At 36.0% G+C, this 22,770-nt stretch overlaps 1 protein-coding gene across 2 annotated transcripts in view; it reads left to right on the top strand.

Annotated features, from left to right (window-relative positions):
* LOC139149488 (cytidine and dCMP deaminase domain-containing protein 1-like) overlaps positions 1 to 16,992 on the top strand; it is a 91,519-nt gene extending 74,527 nt beyond the window's left edge. For both annotated transcript variants that reach the window (XM_070721263.1, XM_070721264.1), the window contains 3 exons: positions 4,598 to 4,790; positions 14,952 to 15,189; positions 15,902 to 16,992. In XM_070721263.1, coding sequence (XP_070577364.1) covers positions 4,598 to 4,790; positions 14,952 to 15,189; positions 15,902 to 15,949 — 479 coding nt within the window. In that variant the 3' untranslated portion in view covers positions 15,950 to 16,992. The remainder of the gene's footprint in view (positions 1 to 4,597; positions 4,791 to 14,951; positions 15,190 to 15,901) is intronic.
* Positions 16,993 to 22,770: the final 5,778 nt, after the last annotated feature.

The following is a 22,770-nucleotide window of genomic DNA, read 5'->3' as shown; positions in this document are numbered from 1 at the left end:
TACAATGAGTGTGCTTGCATTGTTTCCTCCCAACATAAAAGAACAGTACACAAACATTATTATCTAGATGAATGACCAAATTGAAGTATAACTCCTTTTAAAGAGGCTCTCCCACTTGGTAACATTTTTAACACACATTTTTTTAATGCCAACGGTCGATATTTGACGTGGCGACTGCGCGCGGATCGCGAGATATCGATAAAAACATGTCTTCAAAAAGTAAAAGTTTGAATTCTGGTGGCCCACCTAAATTCAGCTTCCGAACATCGAACATTCGGCAATGGGGCCATTGCCAACTAAGCTATGGAGTTCGAGCCTACGTTGACGCTGCTGTACGCCACAGTACCACTCGCGTCGGTGATCGGTCATGTCCCGTGGGAGAAAGCTAAGTCTTACTGACTTGGCGAAAAAACGAAAAACAATTTATGCTGCTTTCACCAGAATTCGCATAGGTGACTAGCACAGTTACGTGCGGTTGATACATAGCGGCCGCCGCGTGGTATGCGTAGACGCATACCACGCGCGCGGCGGGCAGACGACAAAATGTAGTCATCGGAGGTGTCTAATATTGAACACGTAAAAACTGATGTTTATGTGGTGTTGGTTAAAAATATAATACAACTGATTTAGAATAATGAAAACGACAAAAAACTAAGGGGAATTTTTAAAAAAACTTACCTAAGGTAAAGGCATAATACTGAATATAAAGTCTTTGCAGTGCGAAGTACACTCATTGCGTCGTTCGAACTTATTGTAGACTCCCTAGAATATCGTCAATCAGCACAACGACAAACATTCGGGGGATTTCGGGTCAAAATCAGAAATGATCGTAAAACTTCGGGATGTGAAAAAATACGCTCGGGAAATGACATGTTTTTATTGATATCTCGCGATCCGCGCGCAGTCGCCAAGTCAAATATCGACCGTTGGCATTAAAAAATGTGTTTTAAAAATGTTGCCTAGTGGGAGTGTCTCTTTAAGAACCTAAGCAAAGATTGAAAATGGCAAATAAAAGCGAAAAGATGATTATTTTATCATGACAGAAGTGATAAGGAGATCCCAAAACAGACGATCAGTTGTAATATCACAGTGATAATTAAATTTATTTTCACGTGATTCAATAAACATTGACAATTACGAGATTATCATTACGCACACATTCTGACGTTTTGAAAACCACACAAGTCTGCGATTTTAGAAATTTGCGAATACTTGACCAAAGTTTTTTACGATAAATATCCATTCATTCGTAATGACAATGACAGACCAGATCCTCATGACAAGATAATTCTCGTAATTACGAGTTTAAAATTCTCGTAATTACGAGTTTTTGAATCTTGTAATTACGAGTTTTTGATTCTCGTTATTACGAGTCTCAAAACTTCGTAATTACGAGTTTTTGAATCAACAACACATTGAAAGTTCATGTAGCATGCTAACGAAACTCCGATCAATTGCAGTTCTTGGTAACATTCAAACAACTGCTCAATGATGTCCCGCTTCTTAAAACGTGTGTAATTGTTCGTTGACTTCTGACATGTCGTACTGTGACCCGCATGGCAGGACTCGTCCCTTTGGAGCGTGTTGCGTTCTCTTTCATCGTGTATCATTAAAACGAGAAGTCGGCTCCAAATAGCTAGACGCTAACAGAAGTGTTCAATAAAGCAAAACCCCAACAAGCCCACGCAAATACTATTCGATGAGCTGAAATATCACAACAAAAGTGATTTCCAGGATCAAAATCTCGTAATTGCGAGAATCAAAATCTCGTATTTACGAGTTTCAATTCTCGTAATTTTTAATTTTATTTTTCCTTACAAAATGTGACACGAATACGCTTCCGTACTGCATGCAGTATAACATGTAGGAAAAAATCTTCGGAATAGTTATGCTCGGCAAGGGACTTTTTCCGACACATTAAATTTACTTGCACTCTAGCTTTGGTTAAGTACAAAAATGTATCGGGATTACAGTGATAAAGTGCTGGGGTTTATGACAATGTACATTCATTTTTTTTTCAGCGATACTTGCAGTTTATATGTTACTTTCGAACATACATTGGAACTTGTCGATCAAATTTTTGCAATTCGAAAAATGCAATTCCAGCAGACTCAGACATGGCACCGCTGCTACGTGACGTACAAGAGGCAATGAAATCGCCGAGCAAAACTTTCCACAAAAATAGGGAAGTAATGAATGACGTTCAGCGAAGCAAGGCTAACAAAAATCCTACGTATTAATCTCAGGCGTGGACGTCAACAAAACTTTGGGAGGCCAAAGATTCATAGCTTTGCCAAACGAGTGCCTGGCCAGTAGCATACCACTATTAATCATAATTTTAGGTCTTCTGTATATAAACTTCACATCACAGACGGACAATTGCTCTGCCTCACAGAAACATTGTAGGCCACAGAATATCATTCTCGCTAGCCAGTTTTATTTCCGCTCAACGAACCAATTAAAGTTGTTACCTAAGGAGAAAATGGTTTATGACCATGCATAAATTTAAATACTGATAATTGCCCGGGAAAAGTGCTGCGGATACATCAACTTCGATATCTGTCGTTCGGAATAGTTCGCCGTTTTTACATTCAAGGACGTGTATATCCTTCCAACACAATCTGTAGCACATTAGTTGCGGTAATAGACCACTAATAGCTGTGAGTCCACAGCTACTACTCACTACGGGGTTAAAAGTCGTAAAGGTCAAAATCAGCCCTTAAGGTAATATGCCCCTCGAAAGTGAGAGACTTAAACTTTTGCTGAAACTTTCCTCAGTGAAACTTTCAACCATTTTCTTATCAAATCAAGATTAAAAATCAGGGGTCACCGTGCAAACTTTGGTACTAGAGAGAAAAATTACACAAGCTTTCCTGATATTTGAAATTCAAAATGGTAGCCATCCCTGTGTTAACTCTTTCGGAAAAAATAAAATTTTCGAATTTTGAAAAACTGAGAAGGTGAAAACTTTCCTTTACTGAAGAGCTTTTAAATAAGCCCCCCCCCCCCCAAGTGGTATATAATTGATAAAATGTGAAAGCCCAAATTTCTCTCCCGAGGCGCATTCTACCTTAACCCTTTCACCCCAGTTCCCCGTATACAGGTCCAACTTTACCATAGAAAAAAATGGATTTGGGACAAACCATGTGGGTGAAAGGGTTAAAAGCTATGGATCCACGGCTAACCCGACGAACTCTTAAATACTTGTAGTCACTTGTGCTAATCCGGCTCCCAATGGTACAGTAGAAAGGGGAAACCTCGGGGAGTGATCGATTAACTTTCCTGAGGATCAGACTCCATCGACCTACCATCAAAGGTCAGATGTACTTATTTTTCACAAAACCTGTATAAATTTAATTTAATCACGGTCCCTCTATGTGACTGTATAGAGGGACCGTGATTTCATCCAAGAGTGTAATAACTACATCTTGTCTTGTGCAGTAGTTAACATGCACTTACTATGTGCAAATTAAATCCAGGTTTATTTTCTCTTGACAAACAAAATACCATGATTTATCTTCTATTCCTTACATCAAGACAACACGCTGAACTGTTTTGAGTTGATCTGCGATGGTCCTTTCCATGTAAACAAACAACAAAGCTAACAGTATTTCTCATACAACAGAAATTTGTGTCTGACCTGAAAATTTCTTAATTATCATTGATAGAGTACAATTTTTAGTTTTGTCGGCAATTTGGAGATTCATATACGTACGCCCGGACTCGGAAGCCTGTGTCGAACATGCTGTGGACGATTACAATTGATCAGGCCTCAAAAGTCGCTGTGACATCAATATTTTCGTAAACTATGCAGAAAATAATCTGAACAATGAAACCACGAAGGTGTAACCTGAGTATATCCAAAAAAGATACACGAAAATCTTTTTCAAAAACAGTTAATCCGCAATGGGTTCCGAAAGCGTTGCAACTAGTGTCGAGCGAGACCAGCTGGACCGACGTTACAGTGTAGTACGCGCCGTTGAGGTTACGTCCAATTTTTGTTTTTGAAAAAAAAACACTGTATTTTTATCCGAGGTAAATATCTGGGTCTTGGTCTTAAATCGTGTAAACTTCATCAGAAACGCGTGTTGCCCGAGCACACGGTGATTGTCTGACTTTGTCTACCTCATAAACGTACGAACATAACGCACCGACGATTCGAAATAATTGACAGCTTGTCCGTGGCGTAGTGTTTATTGAGAAAGTAGTTTAAAAGTTCATGCTGGGAATCGTTCAAAGAAACTACATGAATTGACAATTTCTTTGTTGTATATAAGTATTCCCTAATATTTTCGGCTGTGCTCGTACTCGTGACGTAAAAATACGCATAAATATATTAGGAAATAATATGTAATTAATTGTTAAATCGGTCCACACATGTATTTGTCTTGAATCGGTTTATATGGCTACCTTTCGAAGTACCTCCACCCGAGTCGAGTTGTTTACCTTATTGACATATTTTTAGAGTTCAAAGGTTTCTTTGACCCCAGAGGTGTCCCCATCATTTCAGTTGAAATTGATTTCCTGCCAGTCTAATGAAATTTTTAGTCATATCTTGGTATGAAGCTGTAGAACCGTATCCCTTGTTTTTAAAAAGGTGACCTGAAGACAGGCGTTGGGGCTGCTTTGATGAATAGCGAAGGACACTACATTGGATTTGGATACAGTGGCTTTCCATGGGGAATAAGTATTGATGATGTTCCTAGATACGGTGGCAAGACAGAGGCGAGCGCATCATACGTGAAATACCCATATGTCATACATGCCGAAACAAACGCCCTCACATTTTGGTGAGTACATTTGACTGTAGAATGTCGCAAATGAACATATGAAGATCATATATATATATATATATATATATATATATATATATATATATATATATATATATATATATATATTCGGCTGTGGTTTTTTAGGTTGTCCCCAGTGTTGTCGGTGGCGTGGTTACGATGTATTCGTTTGTAGGATATTACACACGTACCAATCTGCTGGTTCAAATAGTTTATTACATCTGCACAACGTTTCGTCCTGAAAGTAGGACTTCCTCAGGTGCTACAGATCAAAAAGTTTCAACACGGAGTGAGTTACAGTGGTATTTTTCGTACAAAAGTTACATGTCAGAGAAAATACTAAGTGACAGTATGGTGAAAATACAGGAGTTGTTTCTTACCTATTTGAATGGCTCAGACATTGAATGGCAATTGAGAGAATGTTTGAATGTGTATTTATAGTGTGGCTGGGAGGGCGCTAGTGTTGGAATTTGAATAAAGACAATGGGAGCAGCTAGCTGTGAATATTTAGGCCGTCAGGTATGGAAAGCCATAGCTGTCTTAAGTGACGTAAAATGATGATGTGATGAACATTTGTTATATGGTGATGCACATTCGTTATATGGTGATGTGCATTTGTTATATGGTGATGCGTATTTGTTATATGGTGATGAGCATTCGTTATATGGTGATGCGCATTTGTTATATGGTGATGTGTATTTGTTATATGGTGATGGGCATTTGTTATATGGTGATGCGCATTTGTTATATGGTGATGAGCATTCGTTATATGGTGATGTGCATTTGTTATATGGTGATGTGCATTTGTTATATGGTGATGGGCATTTGTTATAGGGTGATGTGCATTTGTTATAGGGTGATGCATATTCTTTATATGGTGATGAGCATTCGTTATATGGTGATGCGCATTCGTTATATGGTGATGAGCATTCTTTATATGGTGATGTGCATTCGTTATATGGTGATGTGCATTCTTTATATGGTGATGAGCATTTGTTATATGGTGATGCGCATTTGTTATATGGTGATGCCCATTCGTTATATGGTGATGCCCATTCGTTATATGGTGATGAGCATTCGTTATATGGTGATGAGCATTTGTTATATGGTGATGCGCATTTGCTATATGGCGATTGGCATTTGTTATACGGTGATGGGCATTTGTTCTATAGTGATAAGCATTTGTTTCATGGTTATAGGCATTTGTTATATAGTGATAAGCATATGTTATGTTGTAATGGGCATTTGTAATATTGTGATGGGCATTTGTTATATAGTGATGGACATTTGTTATATAAAGATGAACATTTTTATACTGTGATTGGTAATGTGCATTTGTTTTGTTGTGATGTTCATTCATCATCTTATCATTTAGATTTTTATATGGTGATATGCCATCATTATACTGAGATGTGGATATGTTATGTTATATTGTGATGTGTGATTGTTTTTTTTGTGATGTTGATTCTTTTTCTTTTGATTTGGAATCTTCGTGATAACGGTGACTGTACACTTTTGATTCGTGAGTTTTAAAATTTTTAGTTGCATAAGTAAGTTTTTAATCATTTAATCATTTTCAAATGTCAAACTAAGAATTTGGTTTATCAGCACTTAGTACTTATACTGGTTGAAAATATCAGCATTCTATAGTACTGTAGGCCTAATACATATATTTTGCGTTACCCTCTGCGAGGCCGTTAGTCTATTAATCCCGAGGGAGGACTGACTGTCTAGAGAAGTTGTGTGTCGGATTTCCCGCCTGATCAGCGACAATTACCCAAGAATTTGAAATATAGCAACTTGGCAGACATTGAACTGTGAAAGAAATCTGACGATTGCTGTCGTATTAAGTGGACACCAGTTCAATCATATGAACTTGGACAGAGAGATACGTTTGGAGTTTTCTTTTTCGTCATTAGAATTGCCGGGTGGTCATTGTAACCCCTTTTTACTTAATTGTACTTTATGATCAAGATCCCAACTGGGATACGATTTCAATAAAGGCTTACTCTACTTTACTTTACTTAATTAGTCACCTCCCCTCTCACACTATTTAAAACAAGTCATGCCATTCCAAGAACATGAACAAATTATAGAAAAGCTCGCAGTATGACTGAATGTCTTTGTCTCCCCTCTCAACCAGAGTCTTACAGTTTACGCCCGCCCTGTGGCCATAGTGACTGTTGTCTTTCTATTCAGAAAATCCGTAAAAAGACAAAGACCGACACTGCTCAGTGATATTTATTTTTTATCTGCAGCCTAGATCGGGACAGAACTCTATACCGTCAGCAATAAACCACAAAAGTATACGCTGCAGCATATTTGTCGATATTTAGATTTTAGAAAATTTGCACAGGAACATTGACGAATTTGTGTGGAGTTCGTACACCCATGATGCATGAGTCGCCTAAGCCTGTGTTTTTTTCGGCCAAACCATTGTGGCCTAAAGACACGGATGTCAAATGGGCCGGTGCAACAGTTACGCTACAAGCCGTTTAATCTACAACGAACACGTCAGCGAAATAGCTTGGCGGTTCGGTATACGTGCACAGGAATAACTTCCGGTTCTCTTCCGGTCAAGCTGGTACACGTCTGTAAACTACAATAGGCGAGCGGCGAATCCACAAAAAGGGCCTTATTTTAGGAGTTTAATGTACCCACCTTACATACGGCCACATCATACGTCATTTGAAAGCTTATTATCTCCACTTTAAGAATATTGACGATGTGGAGCTGACAATTAGGGCCATAGCCCCCTAATTTGCATAATTCACACGGGTATCCAATTTGCATAAGTGCGATATAAAATTAGGAAATTCATTATCAACTACTCTAAACATACTTATAAACTATCGAGTGATATATCAAATGAAAGGTATTTGCATGTAGAATACAACTTTGATATCCAAAGACGCATTTAAATTGATGTACTGAAATATTTTCATATTTATATTGAAAATAATATTTTCCTCTCTTGAATAACAATATTTTAAAAACTTTAACAAATGCAGCTACAACATACAGCTACATCTTACATAATTTGAAAGCTTATTATCTCTACTACAAGAAACTTGACATTGTTGAACTGTCAAATAGGGCCATAGTCCCTAATTTGCATATTTACAAGGGTACCCAATTTGCATAAATTCAATATAAAATTACAAATTCATTGTTCACTACTCTAAACATACTCTTAAACTATCGAGTGATATATTAAATGAAAGGTATTTGCATGTGGAATACGAAATGGATATTAAAAGAGATATTTCAATTGGTTTCCCTGAAATATTTTCATATTTATATTGAAAAATTATTTCCCCTTTTGAATAACAATATTATAAATATTTCATCACATACAGCCACATCACACAGCCACATCATACGTCATTTTAAAGCTTATTATCTTTACTTCAAGAAAATTGATGATGTTGAACTATCAAGTAAGGCCGTATTCCTTAATTTGCATAATTCACATAGGTAAGCAATTTGCATAAATGCGATATAAAATTAGAAAATTCATTAACTATTTTAAACATACTTCTAAACTATCAAGTCATTTATCAAATGAAAAGTATTTGCATGTAAAAAACAAAATTGACATCCAATGAGATATAGAAAGTGGCTTTGCTGAAATATTTTCATATTTGTAGTGAAAAAAGTTAATTTCCCCTTTTGAATAACGGTATTTTAAGTTTTAACAGCAGTATCAATGCAACCACATGCATTATGATGTGCAAAAAGTGCATAGAACACGGAGAACAAACAGCTGAAATGAGGTCTGGAAATTAATATTTTGTTTGTTTAATGTATGTTTCAAAACATATGAATAGCTCTTCTTGTCTGCATTATTATCCGATACCGATGTCTAGTTTTTATAGGTCAGAGAGTGTTTCTCCAAACATGCCCTTTGTATGGAGTATAATATACCCATTCACAGCATATGAAAACCTTTTAATGTTACTCAAGTATACCAACATTTTCTTGTAATGTTGTAACCAAGGCAACAGCACTAATATATATATATATATATATATATATATATATATATATATATATATATATATATATATATATATATATATATTGATTTTTAACATATATGGTTAATGATTTGAACGCCGATATTTTTTCGTAAAGATGTGTTGGGAAAATATCACCTGTTACTATTAAGTCCAAACATAAAGAAAGAACCCATGAACGACACTATTGTAGTTGTTGAAAAGTAACTATGTAGCCGAAACAATGTGTGAGAGTAAGCTGTAATCAAAGTTTTGGCATGATTCATGATCCAAGTCATTCATGGCGATACAGTGTCATGCATTTCCTGTACATCTAGTAATTCTACAAATTCATCATCCTCTTCTTAAACAGTTTTGTCATGAGTAAAAGGGTTGCCACAGTTATAGCTCCCTTGTGCATGGAAGATAATTTGACAGCAGACACAACTGGTGACATGAAGAGAGAAAGCAAACTCCACACATCGTTCATATCTCATAGCTGTTTGAATTTTGTGTATGTTATGTTTGGCTGTTTTGTGTAAACTGTTGATTTGCCATGGCGAGACGTACCCACAATCTACGTATCATGCCCTGAACTCACACTGGAGTGGAAAGACTACTGTGATACTGCGATCCTTTGATGCTACCTTTCGAGAATAGAGTTGTCTTCATCAGTCGCTTAAAATTCATTTTCGGTTGGTGAAACGTGTGCACTACTTGACCACGTTGTTTCACTGAAGTTAAGTTTGTTCAAGTAAGGAAATTTGAATGTCTACCGTTTCGGTCTGGTTGTGTTTGTGGATGCTCATGTGAATTGGAGATCGAGCTGTTGTAGGTTTTGTTTTGCATAGGTGTAACGTTCATATTTCTGTTTCATATGTATGTGATTAGGCTACGTTAACAAATAATGATGGTGAGGGGTGGATGAATTCAGGGTGGAATCGAAATTTTGAGGAATAGTAGAGGAGCACTTGAAAGTTTTGATCTGCCTATAGGGGACCTGAAAATGTTTTGGTTCCATTTTACTTTTTGCGATTCCAAGTTTTCGAAGGCAATTCAATGAAAATCGAATAACAATTAAATGTCATCCGATTGTTCTAAAGTTAGAATAATCAAACAAGATCTAGAATTACTTTTACTTTTTATTTTTACTCCATTACTTTTATCTCGAAAAAATCTTGTGTTTTGTATCGTATTGTTGTTCTAATTTATCGTAATGTTTCGCATTTAACAAATCATTGAATGTTGCCGTTTGATTGCATGAATTGCAATCTGTTATCTGTTGGTTTTTTGTGTGTGTTCTTAAGTCGAGAATGTTAATTTGTTGCATCGATGACCTTCACAGATAATGAGGTCTAAAGATGTGATTTTTTGAGAAGAGCTTTCGAAAATTCAAGAGTAGGATGTATTTTTTATGTTTGATATGAATTTATTAAGCTCGTGTTGGGCTCCGATGAAAATCATACATTGTCTCTGAATCTCAGTTCGAGCGATATTTGTTCTGTGTGTTGCTGAATTATTCTTATTTTGTATATATTTTATTCTTATTTTGCATAATGTGGGCATTATCCGTATTTACTGCACAATTTTATGAATATTAAAAATAAGTCAAGATATTCGCGATTTAAATAAAAATATTCAATAAGAATATTTTAGATACGTGTTTGGAATTCATAGTTCTATTCTACATGCCAATACCTTTGATTTGATATATCACTCGATAGTTTAAAAGCAAGTAAAGAGTACATAACAATGGATTTTTATAATTTTATATCAGACTCATGCAAATTAGGTACCCGTGTGCATTATGCAAATTAAAGAATTACGGCTCTATGTGGCAGCTGCATATCGTCAATTTTCGTGAAGCAGAGGTAATAGGCTTTCAAGTGACGTATGATATATGACGTATGATTTAGTTGTATGTGTTAAAATTATTAAAATATCGTTATTCAAAAGGGGAAAATCCATTTTTCTTTATAATTGTGAAAAAAATTCAATAAAATCATTTCAGTATCTCTTTTGGTATCTATTTTGTATTCTACATGCACATACCTTTCATTTGATATATCACTCGATAGTTTAAAGTATGCTTAGAGTAGTTAATAAATTCCTAATTTTATTTCACATTTCTGTAATTTGCTTACCCAAGTGAATTATGCAAATTAGGAGCCATGGCCGTACTTGACAGCTCAAAATTGTCAATTTTCTTGAAGTAGAGATAATAAGCTTTCAAATTACGTATGTTGTGGCTGTATGATGTGGCTGTATTTATTAAAATTTTTAAAATATTGTTACTCAAAAGAGGAAAATATTTTTTCAATATAAATATGAAAACATTTCAGTGAAATCAATTTAAATATCTCTTTGGATATCAAAGTTGTATTCAACATGCAAATACCTTTCGCTTGATATATCACTCGATAGTTTAAAAGTATGTTTAGAGTAGTTAACAGTAAATTTCTGATTTTACATCACATTTATGCAAATTGGGTACCCGTGTAAATTATGCAAATTAGGGGCTATGGCTCTACTTGACAGCTCAATATTGTCCATTTTCATGAAGTAGAGATAATAAGCTTTAAATGACGTATGATGTGGCTGTATGATGTGGCTGCATGTGTTAAAATTTTTAAAATACTGTTATTCAAAAGAGGAAAATAATGTTTTGTTAATAAATATGGAAATATTTCAGTGATATCAATTTAGATGTCTCTTTGGATATTCATATTGTATTTCCATGCAAATACCTTTCATTTGATATATCACTCGATAGTTTAAAAGTATGTTTAGAGTAGTTAACAATGAAATTTCTAATTTTGTATCGCATTTAAGTAAATTGGATACCCGTATAAATTATGCAAATTAGGGGGCTATGGCCCTACTTGGCAGCTCCACATCGTCAATTTTCTTGAAGTATAGATAATAAGCTTTCAAATGACGTAGGATGTGGCCGTATGTAAGATGGGTACATTAAGTGTGAAAAATAGGTGAGTCTGCCGCTCGCCTACAATATATATCCGTCCGTGTGATCAAAATTTGAGAGTATTGTCGCATACTGTGATATCCAAAACACTGATATAAAAACACTCCACAATTAAAATAATGCTACTACAACTGATGATAATGATTAAATAATAAAAGGGTTCACGATGATTAGCGTCAAGTCTGTTTAATTATGAAAACTTACTCTAGCCATGTCTTTAGCCCCGGTCTTACATGTACGGTTATCGAGGTTCATGTCATTCATTTCGTGTTCACTCATTACATGGCCGTGCAATATATGGCCAGCATAATTGTTCAGAGTTCAGAATCCGCGACGGTCCTGTTGCTATCGTTGCAAATTCCAGGGGTAATGGTAACTTAGCTGCAGTCTGTCATCTGTGGGCCGTGCCCCAGCTTTTTCTACCGTGTTCGCTGTGTAGCGCCGGGCGGTGGTTGTGTAGCGCTGTACGGGTCGGCGCTGCGCTACACAGCCAACAAGGCAGAAAAAAGCTGGCGCACAGCCTGTCGGCTACAACTATTGCAGCTTCATGTAACTTTAACCGATCCGACCGTGAAAATCAAACCCACAACTTCATCAGACAGTCCTCCCTTGGGATTGCGCCGGGCTTCCGGCTTCTCAGAGGACGCTTTCTTAGACCCTGTCGCGGTCTTACCGTAAAAAGTGTATTACGCCAACGATGCTATATTTCGAGCAGTTATAATTTCAGTTATTTAAACGTACCAGGTGGTGATATACCTAATTCTTAGTTATATGAAATTGTATCATATGCCAAGCTACCTATTAGAATTCGAGTTTCATTATTCTAAACGTTTCTTGAATACACAAATATTTATTTGCATCTGAAAAATAGGCGTTGTATGGTCCTCATCACATAATGAAAAGTCCACAGCACAACATGATGAATCCACATCACAATATAAAGAATGCCCATCACCATATAAAGAATGCTCATCATAATATAACGAAGGCGCATCACAATATAAAGAATGCGCGTCACAATATAAGGAATGGCCATCACAATATGAGGAATACACAGCACAATATGAGGAATACACATTACAATATAACAAATGCCGGTCGCAAAATAAAAAATGCCCATTATAATTTTAAAAATGCCCATCACAACATAACAAATGCTCATTATAATATTACAAGTACCCATCACTATATCACAAATGTGCATCATCATACAACAAATGTGCATTACTTTGTAATAAACCCGCATCACCGCAAAAAAATGTTCATCACCATATAACAAGTACCCATCACAATATAACAAATGCACAATACTATATAACAAGAGCACATAACAACATAACAAATGCTCATCACCACATAACGAATGTGCATCACCATATAAAAAATGTGCAGCACCATATAACAAATGTGCATCACTATATAACAAATGGGCATCACCATATAAAAAATTTGCATCACTATATAACAAATGTGCATCACTATTTAACAAATGAGCATCACTATATAACGAATGTGCATCACCATATAACAAATGGGCATCACCATATAAAAAATTTGCATCACTATATAACAAATGTGCATCACTATTTAACAAATGAGCATCACTATATAATGAATGTGCATCACCATATAACAAATGGGCATCACCATATAAAAAATGCGCAGCACCATATAACAAATGTGCATCACTATCTAACAAATGCACATTAAATAACCATTTTACTTCACTTAAGACAGCTACGGCTTTCCATAGTTAGGTGTTAATGTCTTTAATTTGGAAATCCACAAGGATTCAAGCTTTTTCGAAGCGGGTCGTCTATTTTATTGATTTTTACAATGCCAACTATTGATACGTCTTGGATTGTGTGTTGATCTGAATTGAAATGGAGCGCTACTGGCATGTTTGAGTTACGACGGATGGTGGACAGATGGTTATTGAATCTCAATCGAAACTCTGTTTTGGTCTCTCCTACGTACTGTTTTTTGCATTTATTACAGGTTACAAGATATATATTATGTTTTTAGACTTGCATGTGATGTTTTGTGTAATAGTGTGAACTGTATTATTTGAGTGGCTATGGAAACTGGTGGCATTTGTCGAATGTTTACAGATGTTGCAGCCCCTGGTTGAGCCACATTTGTAGAACCCTACTGGTAAATCGGACTGTTGTAGTTCACAGTGAACTAATAGATCTCGCAGGTTTCTACTACGGCAGTGTGCTATGATGGGAGTTTCAGCGATCGCACTTTTACAACGGGGTGATTTTTGTAATATATTGAAGTGAGTGTGAACGATGTGTTTGATGTTTAGGTGCCATGGGTTTGACCTAAATGGAACTACAAAAGGAATACGTATTTGGTGTGGTTTTATTTTGTATTGTAGGAGGGTGTTTCTTGGAATTGATAAAATAGGCCCAATTTATTTGGTCTATAACCAGGCTTTCTGGGTATCCCCGCTTGATTAATGATGTTGTCAATTCCTTTAAGTGGGTGTCCCTCCAGTCATGCCTGGAGCATATTCTACATATGCGGATGGCTAATCCATAAGGTATGCCTAGTTTTGTGTGCCTAGGGTGTGATGACGTGAATGCCAAATGTTAATTAGTTGATATATATATATATATATATATATATATATATATAAACCGACTATTAAACAATACAGTCTGTTGCTTGTGTCTTATCAGCATTCCATGCCATTTGTACTGCGTAAGACGTGAGACAAACGCTGCACAAATGACACTCATGTTGGTACGACATTGGAATGGACGATATTTGGCAATAACCTCTAAATACATAAGAAATGATTTGATACTATTTGTAATTGTGTTATATGATGCACTGTTATATTATCATATCATAACTAAGCATACAACCTCGCATCCAAAAAGTTTAACTTGGCGTTAAGACCCTAGATACCTGATTTTATTTTCAATACATAGTGTTCAACAATGTTTAACTTGATTCTGCTGGAAAAAAAATACATGTCAAAATACAGTGGATGATATTGTCAAGAAAACTCTGATGTATGTCCTCAAAAAAGGGTTTATGAAACATTTGGCAAGGAATTATTGTCAGATACTGTCTTAAAATACAGCAAGATATTTAAAAGACAATGATTCCTAATACAAATTTGTTTCCGGGAAGGTCTGATTTTGAATATATGTGTTATTATAGCAACAAGATCGGTATCAACCACAAAGATGAAAAAACTGTACTCTTCTCAAGTGAGGAGCCATGCAACCACTGTGCTTTTAATATCTTTGAGAGTGGGGTGAAAATGGTTGTTTACGGCAAAAGAAGGAAGAACGAAGATGGCAAAAAAACATCGTCCAAAATCAGCAGTGGTACAATTTCATATGAAAAACTTACAGAGTACGCCGAACGGAACGGGGTCAGTCTGTTTATAATTGAGGTAAGCAATGATAGAAACACGTGTGAAGTTTTGGATTAACATGAAACATATCACATACTGGGTGTGCAATGCAATGTGCAGTGATCATCAATTATTTACGCAATAATGTAACACCCCCCCCCCCCCCAAACCATAATGGACGAAAAACACTTTTCGCAGCATCACGTACGAGGCCAAACCAAGCACATTATCGTATCCAAAGTTTGCTCAAGTCCACTATGGACAGCAAGGCTTACAACATTACTATTATAATTGTTTTATGCCGTGGTATTAGTAGATGTAGAAAACAGCTGGGCCACAGTACTGATTAATCAGCTACATTATCAGTTATTAATGTAATAATATGGGGGATGACGTCACAAAATTCACTGGTATTTATAATGCTGTAACATAGTATGGATCACATTGTATCCCATTGTCCTCTTTGTAAAATAGCTATTGCTGAAAAAAACTAACCATTTTACGTTTCATCTTTAGATGATCTAAAATTAGACTGAATTGAAATATCTTCGTTAAATATGTTAGCTGCATACCTAATGCATGTACGAGATTGGCGTGATACTAGATAATCTATTCGCCAAAAACCAGCAATTTCATTTATCATTCCGCTTGTGTAATGGATGTTTCAGTTTGCTGCTATAGCAAAGTATACCCTTTTGTAATAACGTTTCTTTAAGAATGTCTTTTGTTACCTTTTTGATTTTTTAATCAGACACAAGAAGACGGTGAACCTCTTGAAAGAAACGACGTACTAGAATGACCAAAAAGCAGACAAGCATGGAACGCCATGAGTTGTATTGACAACATATGATGTCCACAGTTATTTTGATTCATCTTGATGACAACACAGTTTATGTTTCATGAAAAGCAGAAAATACTCCATAATTTGTCCCCTTAGATTGTGCTTGCATATGTCAAGTTGAAAAACCCAACCCTGAAACATTTTTGAATTATTTGTCATTTCTTACGAAAATGAGGAGTGTATACAGAATGCGAGTTCAAGTTTGTTCAAGTGCGTGAGATTCATTTGTATGTATATTATATCATTACATAGATCCACTGACCTTACAGATAACGATAATGAGGAAATGTAAACTTAAAAAACAATTTTGAATATGCTGATAAATCACGAGGCATTTATATAATATTGTTATTTATGACATTACAGGTATAAAATAGAAAATTTATGCATGCATGATAGCATAGCAATCCGTTGAACTACAATTCATATGCGTAAGTGTTTTTAATATAACATGTTTCTAAGGGTTACTTATTGTAAAAGTTATATTGGTTTTGATGTTTGCGTAACAGCTCTCTAAGAGTATTTTTTCCCAAATCTCACGTTAGGGATGCAACAGCACAAGTAATCAATGCTTTACACTTTCAGACATGAAACTAGTGTAACATAAAGAGTTTATTGAAATGCAGATTGGCCATACTTTTACTTTGCAGCACTGTAGCATGCTTTACTGGACAAAACTTTGTGTCAATTTGTAAATTTAATTTGTCTACCATTATTGAAAGCTAGCATATGTGATGACTTAAATATACAGATTTGACTTTTATTCAGGCTATGGGCCCTCCATTATGAAAATTCAAACATGACATGCACAAACCGATGATGGATAAGTTCACATATTTAAACACTGTGGCTGTGATATAACTGGATTTATTTGTGCAACTCTTCAAACCTTTTCAAACGACAGGGAGGTAGCATTTCAACGTAGATTATCTGGAATAAGGATGACAACATACCATGCACTAACATCGATTGTGTATTGTACGACAAAAATAAATCAACCTGCTGGTTAAAGAACCTTTCCTCTTTTGCAATTGAAGGGGTTGCACTTACCGTTTCATTACTTTACAGTGACTATACATATTATACAGTTGTCTCGATATGTCATCATACATACCTATGTAGATAGTATATTGTAAGGTTATCAAAGTAACATTTTTCGTCAGTTAGTTAAGATTTAGATTATGTGTCAATCAAAGTGTAGTTTTTTTTCTTGTGTAACCTCTCGTAACAATACGAAGTAATTTATTTTCCTCTTCAATATATAGCATGCTTCATTCGCAAAATGAAGTACACACAATCGACAAGTTAAGGAGACGTAAATTATTCTTTTAGATGTTATGGCATTAAATGTCTTTGTGGTGACTCAGTAATTTACTTGTGTGTTGAATATGCAGAACATGTAAGGATAATCTTGGTGAATACATGACAATAACATTGTGACAATAAAATTGTTTCAATAAAATGCTATTCTCCCATGGTACATGCAACATTGTGAGAATTTTCAGGGTTGTACAACAAAATCCCAATGTGATTTCGGACATCCCGAATTGACGACGTTATCATAACATGTACGGCACGGAGCGATGTGCAAGCAGTACTCGAATCCTGATCGTCTAAAAGAGAAGACCTCTCGTTTGATATTTCATCACCGCTGGCTCTTCGATAGAGGAGAGGTGATATGGTGTGTACTCATAAAAGTGTTTTCCTTAGGTGTTTCAAAATGGTTCTTCCGCAACCAGGCAATTTCTTGCTGATTATGGCACTGGAGTCTCTGTGGAGAATAAACTTTTTTTGCACAGTTGTCAAATTTGCAGCGGGAGGGCATTATTTTTGTGGGCGAATTTAGAAACCTCGTCAGCATGAAGTTGAGCGAGGCTTTGATGCCTCGGAATACAACTATGCACACACCATTTATCACACATTGAGATAAAGTCATATAGAATGTGCAACAATAGCACATCTTTTGTACTCTGGGGTCAAAGTTAGCAGCATAATATTCTGGATTTCTTTGTTATGTCACCTGAGTTTTATTCCCAGGTCTGTAAATCAGTCTCAGCTGCTTCTCATTCACATCACACAAAAAAATCTGTTAAAGGAAACAAGTTTGATAGTCTACGGTTAAGCCTTGACAACAATGCATACGTTTCGACCACACATAGGTCTTACTTGGAGTCTAAAATAAATCATGATCAGATAGCCATATATGAACTGAACTGAATATGCGCATGTGTATGGTAGTGAGTCTGGGTTGTCACTTAGTTCAACTAGTCTTTATCATGGAGTGGTATGTGACATAAGCATAAGTAGCAAGTTTCATTAACTTTTGTGATTCATTACAGGATATTGTAATTAGTGGCTGATGAGTTTCATTCTTAAATGTCATCACATGGTGCATAAAGATGTCTGTAAAATTAACATGCTAATATGTTTTTAGAATAAAAATAGTCTGATCTGAAAAACATCATTGATGATAAAAGTTGATTACAGAATGTTTCAAGAAATTGCTCCTTTGGTTTGATACAGTGTAGATGCTATTAGGTTTGGGAGTGTTGCCTTACTATTCATTATATCAATTTTCCTTGTTTTTGTAGAAGAGGGGTACATTACCGATTTGTTTGTGAAAGAGCGATACCTAAAAGTGGTAGTGTGCCCTCATGTGTGCAGTTGCAGAAGTTATGGTCAGTTTCTCTCAATCTTTGGCTGAATCTGATATGCATTGATTGTAACTTTTATCCTAATAAAAACCAGTTTCGTCTATTCCAGATAGTGGAATATACTACTTCTGAGATTGAATCATCAATGTCTGCTCCAGTTATTGCCATTTTTTCAAGTCAGTGTCTTAAAGGTATACTGTCACCTGTTCCAATTTTGCCACAGTTACCATGGAAAGAGAAAATCTAACAGATTTTAGAGGCACTCCCATTTGGTAACACTTTTAAAACACATTTTTTTAATGCCAACGGTCGATATAACGTGGCGACTGCGCACGCTCGCGAGATATCGAAAAAAACATGTCATTTCCTGAGCGTATTTTTCACATCCCGAAATTTTACGATCGTTTCTGATTATGGCGCGAAATTCCCCAAAGGTTTCTTGTTGTGCTGATTGATGATATTCTAGGGAGTCCATAAGTTCGAACGACGCAATTTTACCTCCCACTACGAAGGCTTTATATACAGCATTATGCCTTAACCACAGGTCAGTTTTTGAAAACTTCTTCTTAGCTTTTGTCGTTTTCATTATTCTAAATCAGTTGTATTTTTAATCAATACCACATAAACATCAGTTTTTATGTGTTAAATATTAGCTGCCTCCGATGACTACATTTTGTCATCTGCCACACAGTACGTGTAGTTCGCCCCGCGTGTAGTATGCGTCTATGCATACCACACAGTGGCCGCTATGTATCCACCGCACGTAATTGTGCTAGTCACCTATACGAATTCTGGTGGAATCAGCATAAATTGTTTTTCGTTTTTACGCCAAGTCAGTAAGACTCATCTTTCTCCCACGGGGCATGACTGATCACCGACGCCAGTAGTACTGTGGCGTAGAGCAGCGTAAGCATAGACTCGTACTCCATAGCTTAGTTGACAATGGCCCAAGTGCCGAACGTTCAATGTTCGGAAGCTGAATTTAGGTGGGCCACCTGAATTCAAACTTTTACTTTTTTGAAGACATGTTTTTATCAATATCTCGCGCTCCGCGCCCAGTCACCACGTCAAATATCGACCGTTGGCATTAAAAAAATGTGTTTTAAAAATGTTACCAAATGGGAGTGCCTCTTTAAGCGGGTGGCTGCGTTTTAAAAACAGCGCCCTCAGATGGGCATTTTGAATACCAAGGAACGCCCCTTTGACCATATATGGGCATATTTAGATTACAGGTGACTCTATACCTTTTAATGTAGTCCATGCTCTTTTGTTAAGAACAATTTGCATTTGTCCCATATTTCGTTTGCATATCTGCAATAAAAAATTGCATGTTCAATGGTCTCTTTGTCCCCACAGATGTGGCATTTCGCATCACTCACTTTGAAAATTTTTGCCAAGCTCTGTGACTAAATGTCTATGATACATCTTGCAGTTTAGGTCATTTACCACATTGCTGACAATTTTGTCCGAATTTAAAAGCTGAACAAAGTCTTTTTATCGTTGTCCTGCTTAAAGCCCCAGTGCTGCGAACTTTTGATGGTTTTTTCATTATTTTTATTTTATAAATCAATTGCAACTTCTTATTCTACTCCCCAAAGAATGTTGAAACACCCACTATTTAGCTTGTCAACTTGGCGTCTATATGTGTAAAATGCATGAATATTGTTTACATTTGAATTCTGGTCCGGACCAGAAGTCAGTTTACAACAATAACAATGCACTTTATAACCATAGAGGCTGAGTTGACAAGCTGGATATTGTGTATATCAACATTCTTTGGGGAGAAGAACAAGGAATTATGATTCACATTCAATATAAAAATGGTGAAATTATCATCAAAAGTTAGCAGCACTGGGGCTTTAATATACAAAGTCTCTATCCAGTCACACTCCAAACATATACATGGTACTTACAGCACCCTCAAACAGCGGATATGATCAACAATCGTTTTACTAACATATTCACACTCCACACAGCGGTGGCGCTATCACTAGCCTCTTTCAGAGGTGACAAAGGCATAAAATCCAGTATTCATTACTCAGCAGTCCTTTCCTTCAATCGTTCAGATTATACCATCAACACTGCAGCGAGCTGTTAATTAACATGGCTCTGCTAAATGTCTCACAGCACTGTAAAATGTCTATCACTTCAATATCTACATGTTAAATCAAAATTGATGAACCATTTTCAGAATGGCATTGCCAATTACAATATTTAAATGAGCATTTAATTGGCATGATGCTCCAAATATTATTATTTCTTGCAAGTTACAATTTACATGGCAAGTTACATCATATTTAGTGCAGAAAATCTTGGCATGTAACCGGCCATCATGCGTCCCATAGACAACCATGTAACAGAAAAATTAAAACTTTGATAACTTCATTAATATGCATACCATGCCAACCAAAATCTACCCAAATTTTGAAATTTGATATCTGAAGCTATGTACAAAATTTTGGTTAAAATCTGTCAGCAGTTCTTGAGATATTGTGTATACAGACAGACATCACTAAACCATAAGCCCATGTGTGTGACACATGTGAGCTAAAAAGGATTCAGATTTACAAACAATAATTATGATACACAAGAATGAATTGAAAGGAACTGTAATGGGATAAAAGGAATAAAATAGAAGCTGAACACCACCAAGCTCTTCTGCAGAAATATTAATCATAGAGCGATTAAGTAGATTTCCCAATATTTTACTATCCGTGCACCTATTTTATTTCTTATTGCCTTCATTTTTAGTTACAAATTTGAAATCAGTTTAGGATTTACCGATATTTCATACATTTTTTACTGTTTTAACATTTCTGTTTACTTGTTAACCCTTTTATCCCATTATGATTCTTTTGCCTTGTTGAGGAGCTCCATGTCAAAAGCTTCAACATGGTTTATTCTCTTTGTAGTTGGCAATTCTGTTAAATCTGCCCCATGACTCTGGCTGATATCAAGGTACTGAATGTCAAATGGTTAATTGCTTTAAAGAACAGAATGCCATTGAAGTATGTTGTTGCTATGTTGGCATATTTGTATGATTTGTATCTTTCAGATTTCCGTATTTTAGTATCTTAAAAAATGTTTTTGCCAGAAGATATCATTTTCGAAAATTTTCAGAGAGACAAATTTTAAGCCATCTGCATGGAATGTTATGCCTTGAAACAACTAATATGGTTGAGTTTGTTGAGTAGGTACTATTTGTAGGGAGGCCAGCAGGTCGCCCAGGACGTGCTGAATTGACACTCAATCACCAGTGACTTAGTCATGTTCAAAATTGAAAAACATCGATAACGGGAAAGAAAATTGTGGAAAAAAATACATGAGGCTAAAAATTAAAAATGCAGCTATTCTCTCATATGTTTTTTATTTCTTTATATGAACTACTTACTTTTTGAATAAACTGCAAAATTGAGCTAGAAACGGTACTGGGAACGGCGATCTGAAACATGGCAGCACCTAATATTTACATCGCTAATTTTGAAACGCATTTTTGAAGGTGAGCCAATCAAAACATCCCTTACATCGAATACTCATTTGAAAGCCCAGATCTCGCTCTTTCTCGCGATATAAGGTTCTTCACCAACATAGGGCAGTGTATATGACCAAATCCGAGACAAAAAATTGAGAGCGATTTTTCTGAGACCTAACCCGACCAACTCTCAGTGAAACGTCCTCTAGTACGCAGTTTATCATTATTTCTTTTGAATTTTTGCTAGAAAAATGAGAAATTTTGAACAGCTCACGTATTTATTGACGGAGATATTGACCACGCTTCACAGTAAGTGAGGCTACCCACAATTCTCCATGATCCGTACACACGGAGATCACTCATTGAACTGGAGCAAATTTCTTCTGTACACAGAACAGCTCGGTCCATATATCAAAATTCTGGGACCATAGTTTTGATAATCATAATTCTCTAATTTCTCACGGTGAATAATGAGAAGATCATCCCTTTTGCGCAGAGGAGATAGCAATTTTGTGATTTTGTCGACATAGATTTTTGACAGCCATCCACAATATTTTCAAGGAAACTAAGGGAATAAGTTGCATCTGTGTTGGCAAAAGAAAGGGTATTGATTTTTTTAAATGTTTGTAACAAAGGAAATTTGCATGTCTGAC

This window comes from Ptychodera flava, chromosome 14, assembly GCF_041260155.1.
Source record: "Ptychodera flava strain L36383 chromosome 14, AS_Pfla_20210202, whole genome shotgun sequence".
NCBI lineage: Eukaryota > Metazoa > Hemichordata > Enteropneusta > Ptychoderidae > Ptychodera > Ptychodera flava.
Note: the sequence above shows the minus strand (reverse complement) of the source record. Positions and strands in the feature narration are given on the sequence as shown.